General features: G+C 38.8%; 1 protein-coding gene across 2 annotated transcripts in view; it reads left to right on the top strand.

Annotated features, from left to right (window-relative positions):
* Nucleotides 1-11: 11 nt before the first annotated feature.
* Nucleotides 12-9,220, top strand: part of RUNDC3B (RUN domain containing 3B) — a 50,763-nt gene continuing 41,554 nt past the window's right edge. Inside the window, exons 1-2 of one of the 2 annotated variants that reach the window (XM_041408853.1) lie at nt 12-342; nt 7,057-7,172. In XM_041408853.1, coding sequence (XP_041264787.1) covers nt 239-342; nt 7,057-7,172 — 220 coding nt within the window. In that variant the 5' untranslated portion in view covers nt 12-238. Of the gene's footprint in view, nt 440-7,056; nt 7,173-9,220 lie in introns of both variants that reach the window. The other variant, XM_041408854.1, reaches the window with a different exon arrangement.

The raw sequence follows: 9,220 nt of genomic DNA, 5'->3' as shown, positions 1-9,220 counted from the left end.
CGGGGGGGCCGAGCCGCCCCCGCCGGGGGACCCCGCGCATCCCCGCCCGACCCGCCGCTGCCTCGGGCGCGCCGGGACCGGGCAGCGGGAGGAGCAGCGGGGAAAGCACGGGAGCCTCCTCATCCGCTTCCTTCTGTCCGCGTGCGGCGGGGGCAGGCGCAGCATCCTGGAGAGCGGGAGGCCGGGAACAAAGGCTCCGCGCCAGCACCGGCGGCTCCACCTGCCCTGCCCAGCGGAGATGGCGTCCCTCGGCTTAGGGGGGCTCAACGTCTCCGCCCGGAGGAAGAGCGTCCCGTCCCGCAACGCCGCGGTGGAGAGGCGGAACTTGATCACTGTGTGCAGGTGAGCCCCGGGCCGGGGCCCTGCCCCGCCCGAGGGACCCGTTCCCGCTCGCTCCCGCCGCAGCCCGCGGGGCCCGTCCCGCCCCCGCTCCGCACAGGTGGGTCGGGGCCGGAGCGCGGGGGTCGGCCCCGGCGCAGCCCTGTCCGGGGCAGGGAGGCCGGTGCCGGCCCCCGCGGTGGTAGAGCAGCCTCCTCCATCCATCCTGACTCAGCTCCTGGGAGCGCTCGCAGGAGGGTGTCCGGGCGGCGGGGGCAGGGGCTCACCGGGCAGTGCTGCTGCTGCGGGGCGTCGAATGGCCCCTTCTGAAGCGGGGGACTGACAGGCTTGTTCCGGCTCCATGCTTGCATTCTCTGGCGAAAGGCAGGGCAGGGATGGGCGCTCGGCAGCGCTGGACTCGCACGGGCGCAGCTGCTGTAGCTGCCCTTCAGTTGACGCGGGCAGGTTCGGAGTTAGTGTGATGAGCTTTAGAGTTAATGGGATGTGCGGGGCGAAGAGGCTCAGGCCGCTGCGAGCGCGCCGGTGCCGCAGGACCATCCCGAAGAGGCTGCGCTCCAGGATATTTTTATCTACAAAATCTAGATCAGGAAATCTGCAGCACAGTGGGCTACTGTATTCATATTTCTTTCTTTCTTTTCTTTTCTTTTTTTTTTTTTTTTTTTTTTAAGCATCTTAGTGCTGAGCTTATGCAAGCTTAATAACAGTTCTATGACGTTCCATTTAAGCGTTTCCACTACTGTCACTGTGGAATTCATGCAGCATTTCCAGGTGTGCAGCAGTGACGTGTAACGTCATGGCAAACTTTTAAATACGTGGATCTGCTGGCAGCAATGGCTCCGTTCGGTCGTTTGTTTCAATTGCTCAATTTTTAAGTTATTAAAGTAATTTGAATATTATCTGGGAAAGGTTTTCAACAGACTGATTAAGGTTATGACATAGTTTAATTCTTGCAAGTCTTACTAAGGTGACAGGACAGCTATCATCACTTAATGCCGCAGCAAGATTTTTAAAAACCAATACAACTTCATATTTTCCATACTCTTTTCTTTTTTCTTTTATGGTATACTGTTAGCAGGTTTTACAAAGTGTGACTCTATCATTCATGTAATGAATTTATTTCAGCATTCCTTCAAATCATAGTATCTGTGTTTGAGTAGCATCAGTACTATTCTGTCTTTTCCTGCGCTTCTATGCTTATTTCTGCTCCTACCTGTGAAAAAGATACGCAACAAAAAAAAAAAAAATTGAAGTTTTTAATCAAACCTGCAGCTTAAATAATAGAAATAGAGGTTGTCAGTTTCACTGTTGTTACATAGATGCAGATACTGCTAATCTGTGTGTTCAGGAAAACACTAGTTTTATCAAGTTATCACACAATTGTACAGGATATAAACAGTTCTTTTTAAAGGAATACATTGTATTCTATGGAACTTGGGGTTTTTTTTCTGCCTCCCTCTTGAGAAGAACTCTTCTGTATTTTGTGCTGTTACATTGTTTTTTTGGTTTATTTGATGTCCTTGTCCTGAAGTTGAAGTGATGGTGTAATATATTTTAAAATGCTTAGAAATTTGAGGGAATTCACTTAAACACATTTAAAACAAAGAACTATTGCAGAAACTGCTTGAGATTGGTGTGTTTTTATGATTTTCAGCAAAGCAAATTAATTTTGCTTTTCTTCACAAAACCTGAAGTTCTCAGTTTGTGAATACACATTAAAATTTGGAAAGAATCTTGAGGAGGAAGGATTTGCATTATTATGATGTATATACATTTATTTATATTTTTATTTTGCCAATGTAAGAGTATTTAAAATATCTCAGTGCTTTACTGTAGTTATTACAAGTATATACATTTATTTATATTTTTATTTTGCCAATGTAAGAGTGTTTAAATACTACAGTGCTTTACTGTAGTTATTACACATTTTCTATTATAGAAAAGTGTTGCTTGTTAGGAATAGCCAAGTTAGTATTGAAAAGTGTAAAATAATAGTCCTTTCCAATCAGAATTCTATGAAAATAAGAAATTGTTCTGGTAAAAACTAGCTCCAGTCAATTGATTCAATCAAATTTGGATGGTATGGACTGTTCCCCAGTGAAGGGGAAAGATCACAAGGAAGATACTCTTCTGAGTTACCATCTGTTAACAGTCTCTGATAATTTAATTAATTATATTTGTCAAAGCTTCAATTTAGCATATTTTTACTTAATAGCTATACCAGACTAATGTTTTAATCTTTTCTTACAGTGATGATTATCTAACTCCTCCTGCAGATGTGGATAGTTTCTTATATTTACAGTTTTGGAAGGAACAGTTTATTTCCACTGAAATGTTGAGTAGCCATGGAAAGTGACATAGATGCTTAAGTTCCATAAACCAATTGCATGTGAAAATGCATGGCTGTGTTTTTGTGACTTCACATGATTTAAATTGGAATAATTCTCAGGACTTTTTTTGAGTAATGCATGTTTTTGAGTATTACATGTTCTAAGCTTTGTCTCTCTCCTTAGCTGTTTTCCCTTGAGTTTGATCCCTTTCATGTTCCAGTAAGTGGCTCTGAGATTTTTTACTAGTTATAGGTTGTTCACTTGTTTTAATCTAGTCTTAGAAAGGATTCATAGATCAAAGATCCACATAGATACAGAACAATTGAGATGCACCTCGGAAGTGACATTCATACCTTAAACTCAGAATGTTAGCACAGAATTGAACAACTATTAGGAAATATGCTTTTAAAACAGTGATTTTGCTAATGCATGTAAGACCTGTTGCTGTGACATTGACCCTTAGCTGAGCTGTCTGGTTTCATGATTGCCATGTTTAGCATAAGGCATGTTTTTTCATAATCTTAGGGATTATTCTATAGTAATAGTTTGCATTCTTTGCAATAGTATTTTAATAACACTTCCCAAATTGCAAGCTAAATAATCATGACAAAAGCTGCTCTTTTGAAAATAAGCCTATAGGTGTGGATGTATCCACAAAATGTTTGGCTTTGGTTTGGAGTTATTCAAGAAACTTGGGAGACTTCTTGTGCATCTTGCAAAGCAATGAAACAAACTACCCTAGAAAGATTGTTTTGAGTCTTTCTTATTCAAGAATGTCTCCATCTTACACAATTCATAAGGTCTTCTTAAGGTTGGAGAATGCTACTATTTCTGCATATTCTTTTTGGCTCAAGGAAGAGTAGATCCGTGACAGAGAAAAATGTGTAATAATCCAAAAACGTTAGAGTTCGTGAAGGTCATTTGGAAACATTGATATTGGAATCTCTCCAGTGGCAGTTACTGTATCCAAAAAAAACAAAAAAAACCAAAAAAACCCCCAACCAAAAAACAAAAGCCGGGGGGTAAAAGTTGTTGCAGTAACATAATGGGAAATGTTGGATGAAATGCTTTTTTTAAAGAAGTCTTGAAGCAGTAGATATTATAGCAAGAGAAGCTACATTACTCATCTGCTCTTACAATCCACCTAGAAGTTAACCTCTGATGTGTAAGCAGACTGCTGCTCTGGAGTGCAGTGCTGCTGTGGCAGCCCAGTGGAGAAAAGATGGACTGAGGTGGTGCTTGGGCTCTTTTCCCAGGTAACAAGTGACAGAACGCAAGGAAAAAGCCTCAAGTTGCAGAAGGGAGGTTTAGATGGGATATTCAGTGACATTTCTTCACAGGAGGGGTAGTCAGCCATTGGAACAGAATGCCCAGGGAGGTGGTAGGATCACCATTCCTGGAAGCGTTCCCAAAAAGTATGTGTGTGGCACTTGGGGACATGGTTTAACAGTGGACTTGTTGCTGCTAATGGTTGGACTCCATGATCATGAAGGTCTTTTCCAACCTTAGAGATTCTGTGAAGGTGGGATCAATGCACAGAGCCAAGGAAACAGCTCTAGGTATTTGGACCTTTTTTCTTCATAGCTCTTGTGTCCTTTAGATCTTCTTGACTTTCAGTCTTCATGTGGCGCCACATAACTGTGCAAGAGCGTGGAATTTCTGGTCTGGGGCCCCATACACTGGAAACAACTTCAATGACTGAGGAGAATTGCTTACTTAATGCTTACAGTATAACCTTTTTGCAAAGGCATAACTTCTATATACCCTTAATCCTTTTTCCAATATACATGGTAAACATGGTGAAGTGTGAATATCTAATATGCAAAACACGCTCATGACTTTTAACTTGCACTTAAATATATGTTTGCCTCTTTGTAGTATTTAGAGGAAGAAAGATAACACACAAGTATTTGCCTATGAGTGGGTTTTTTTTTTAAATATAAAAAAAATATTTCTAGTGAATCAAATTTTGCTTGGTATCTTCTGCTTTGCTGTTATCTTCCTGGTTTATAGAAGTAAGTACATACTTGCACTCCCTGTAAGTTCTCCTAAAAGCAAATCTAACTTGACTATAAAGGTTTAGGTTTTTGGTGAAGGGTAGAGTAGATGGACGAAAATTAGCATTTCTGACGTTATGGCAGTAATATGAGCACTTAAAAAGAATACCATTTTGATGATGAGCTCTTAGACTGTATTTTATAATCAGACTCTAGGTATATAAAAATTTTTTGTTTCCTTAAATACTAGATTTTTTTTTCTTCAGTTGTGTTGCAGAATGCTTCAAAAATGAAAATAAAGCTTATCTCTGATTTTTAAAGTGTTTGTGAAATTGCTCTTAAGTGTTACCTCTTGAATATATCTCCATTTCTGAATAGGTATTCCATACAATATTAATAAGCAAACTTTCAAGTATGACATTGAATACAGGCAAAATAGACATAGCTTTATATTATACTCTACTTGGTTTTGCAGTTTATGGATGATCATATCTGAGTTTTATGATGATATTCCTGTGTACAGGGCAGTACATCACTCTGCTAACTCACTCTCTATCTTGTGTATGGATCTGTGAGTGATGTGCTGCACTGTATCTTTTTCAGACCTGCATGGTGTGGGAGGACTCATCTTGTTACAGTTAATATTAGCTTAGTCATGGCATTGCTATAGGCATTTGTTTTTCGAAATGAAGGCTTTTTTTAATAAAAAATCTCTCAGCTCTAATGTAGCTTTGAGGAAGCAACAAGTTCTGCCATTAGAAGAGTCAATAGCAGTTAACTGGTGGGCATGCATGTCTCTCACTTACTCAAAATTGGTTAAAAATATGGAGGAGTTCAAAACTGAGTCATAATTTGGCACTGCAGGAGCAGCTTCCTCCTCCACCCTAATTCACTCCTAATTCCTGTTCTGCAAAAAACACTACAACAATAGATGCCTGCAGGAAAGGTAAAATAGGGAGTCTTTATTCAGAAGTTTACTGAGTTAAACATAATTGAGTGGAAACTCGAGCTGTGTGTCAATTCAGTTTGAGCACATTAGTTTTGTGCATCAGAAGGCTGTGCTGACTCCACTAAGGAGGCAGTTACTTCTGTAGTACAGAGCATTTCAAAACAGTACTGGTGTAAGGAGCTTCATCCCTGCCCATACCACTAATGCTGTGCTGCTTCTGCAGCTGTGCCGTAGAAGTGCTTGTGTTGATGTGCTGTGAAAGATATTTTTAATGAATGTATCCATATTTAAGAGTCACTTCTTCCCTCCTTTCCAGTACTGAAAATCTAAAACAGTTCTTATTGAGCACCATAAAAAGTAGAATTGGAAAAACTGAGGAAGCCAGCGCTCGCTCAGGTGTAGGATCTGGGAGGAGCAGGCAGAGTGAGAACCTCCTGAGTTGGTACTGTTGACATTTGGGTGTTGTGAAAACTATCTCCTCAGGCTGCAGTATGGCTCTATTAATACAAATAAGATTGTTGCAAAAAAACATAGTAAATGCTTCAGATTTAATACTTTTAAGTTGGAGAAATTTGTCTTGAAACTGAAAACTGGAAGAAGCTGAAGAAAGGAAAATAAAAATGGATAATGATAAAAATTATGAAAACAAAAGAAACATTTTTTTTGTCACATATGTTGAGGTTTGAACTATCCTCTGAATAAGAATAAAAGTTTGTATGAATGTAGGAGTAACTAAACACAGCAGGCTGGCCAGTTGACTAATTACATCTTGTCTGTGTTTTACTGTGACTTGATTCAGCCTTTCCAATTTTAAGTGTTGGATCACTGAAACTGAAAGCTTTTATAGTATTATAATGAAGTAATATAGTACTGAATAAGGATTACCCCCATTCACAGGGAGATCAGCCTAAGTGAATGCAGAGTTAACAATGCATAAAAATTCATTGTTTTATAATATGTCTAGATTATTTTTGTATTAGGATGAATTTAGAATATTCTCATAATAGGTTAAAGTTTGTATTTCTGATTATTGGACATGAATTTTGGGAATAAAAGGAGCACTGACAAAATGTTAAGCAAAAAATATTTACGTTTAGGATTACAAAGAGAAACTGATGTTGGATGCTTTTGAGTGCTTGTTTTTCTCCAACTGCATTAAAATATTTAGAGAAGAGAAAAATAATTTACTAATTTCTGTGTGGAAAGGGTGGGGATTTTTGTTTTCTTTCTGTTTTTAAGGCTTTATGCCTAAGACCAACAATGCCAATTGCACTTCCATGCTATATCTGAACATTTTTTGTGTTTCTGTTGCTGTGACTGAACTTGATATCATCAAGGTAGGTTCTGGTTCCTTGCTCTTTTGGTTTATACAAGCTACTGCCTTGCTATAGAGGACCACTAATTATTCCTATGATTTATGATTGTCCCGTATTTTTTGCTCTAGGTTTTCAGTCAAGACTCTGATTGACCGTTCCTGTTTTGAAACTATCGACGATACTTCCCCTGAATTTAATAATTTTGCAGCCATTCTGGAACAGATTCTAAGTCATCGACTGAAAGGTGTGTTATTCAACTTCCTTATTGGTGATGATTTTGCCATGAGAATTTGTTTATACAAAACCAATGTGCATCTGTACAAACTCCTTGATGCTGAATGAAAGCATTGGCTTTTTGTCCTATTGCTGTTACCTTCCTAATTTTTTGCATTACTATGGAAAAGCAAACTATTTCTGTGAAAAATGTTTCCAGTGATCTTGTGGGAAGCCTTCTGGGCTGGTAATTAAGCAAGTGAATGTTGCCATGGTGCTGAGCTCTGTCTGCTTTTCTGCTTTATGATAAGGCTGTGTCCTAAGAGTCTAAAAGACAATTATATTATCTGCTTCAATAGGAGCTACAGAGCATATCTGGTGCTGCTCCCATTTCTTCCTCCCTTCCTTTTGTTGCCTTCTTTTCCAGATACTGTTTTTAGGTCCTTTCACTCTATTGCCCCACTCCTTTAGTGAAGCTGGTTTTTTTGCTGGAATGTCCTGAAAGAGATTGCTTTTGAGAAAGGTCAGTTGTTGATTTTCTTCTTGTATCAAGTCAGATGTTCTAGTTCCAGATAATGCCTGCTTGCATTTTCCAGTTGTTCTAGGGGAAGCTACTTTGCTCAGAGAACAGTGTGTGCTTTAGCAGTAGCAGTCACTAGAAGAGGACTTTGGAAGAGTCTTCTCTTTTCTCAGTTCTGTGTACAGTTTCTGAAATGATTTGAGGATTATGAAGAACATTATAGTCATCTAAATATAGATGTGTAATATGACAATCTACTCATTTTCATACTTTTTAATATTCATAACCAAGCTTTGTGAACAATACTGTGTGTAGGCTGACATTTGAATACCACAATTACTACCTGCTGTGGTTCTGTCAGAGAAGGAAAAAAATGGTGCACAGTATGGTAGAAACAGAGGGTTTGTCACATTGTGACAAAGATTTTTTGAGTGATTATGGGTACTTAGCAGCTTGACTCTGCAGGGAAATTGCTCTCTTTTCTCCTCCTCCTCCTCCAGCTTCAGCAATATTTGTGCAAAAGTAATTGTAAATTTTTTTTTGTCAACATTCTTTTGCTTCAGTCTTTTATTCAGGATAGGCAGTACAGGGAAGAAGCCTTGACAAGTTGGCAAATGGAATTTGCAAGTAAAAAATAATTTCAAGTAAGAAATAGAGAAATTCAAATAGCTAAATTTTTGTTTCAATCTTCCCCTTGTAATTGCTAGTATAGTTTTCTATGTTTGCAGAGTTAAAATTACAGAAAAAGGTGGGAACTTGTGGATTATGTTGCAAATGGAGAATGTTTTGGTAATAAGCTACCTGACTGTTATTTTTAAAGATTTTAAAATAATAAGACAGAAATTGAATAAGAAATGAACTATGACACTTCAGATTTTAAGGGGGTATATATTCTACTGCTTAAGGCTTGAAAGAAATTGTATTTTATTGATGGAATTGACTAATATATTCTGAATGCATACTTAGTAGGAAGAGACTAAATGCAAACTGGTGATTGCAGTGAGTTGTATAAAGTGTTTTGAAACTGGCAGAACATACTTGATTTGTTTGTCTATAGTAAGATAAATAGCTTCATTGTATCAAAATTATCAGGATAATCTCACGGCAGTGTAGTTAAAAGGATGATTCAGATTTGAGAGTTTAAGTATATTACTTTAAGGCCATGGCAAACAATAGTTCTTAATCTTTTGCTTTCTTTGGAAGTACTGGGTGAGGAAAGCAGAATAAAAAAAAACCCAAACCACTTTATGTTATAAAGTGTGAAGTTTGCTTTTATTGGAAAACTTCTACTGGTAACTCTTCTGACATTAAATGTAATGTATTTTTAAGGAGCAAAGCATAGTCTAGATGGAATGTAGTGAAGGTTTCCATTTATTGGTCTCATGCTTAATTAGGATCCAGACAAAAAAAAAATCCAAATCCAAACTGGTAGGAAGGAGGATGGTTATTTTAAATGGAAAAGAGTTCACCTGCAGGGATTAGAATTTTACACTTTTTCTAAAACCTTTGCAATTAAAAATTCTGTAATAGTAGTTGTCCAAGCCTTATCTTCCTAGGTG

Source organism: Onychostruthus taczanowskii, unplaced genomic scaffold, assembly GCF_017590055.1.
Source record: "Onychostruthus taczanowskii isolate IOZ18803 unplaced genomic scaffold, ASM1759005v1 scaffold3, whole genome shotgun sequence".
NCBI classification, from domain to species: domain Eukaryota; kingdom Metazoa; phylum Chordata; class Aves; order Passeriformes; family Passeridae; genus Onychostruthus; species Onychostruthus taczanowskii.
This window is presented reverse-complemented; position numbering and strand designations above follow the sequence as displayed.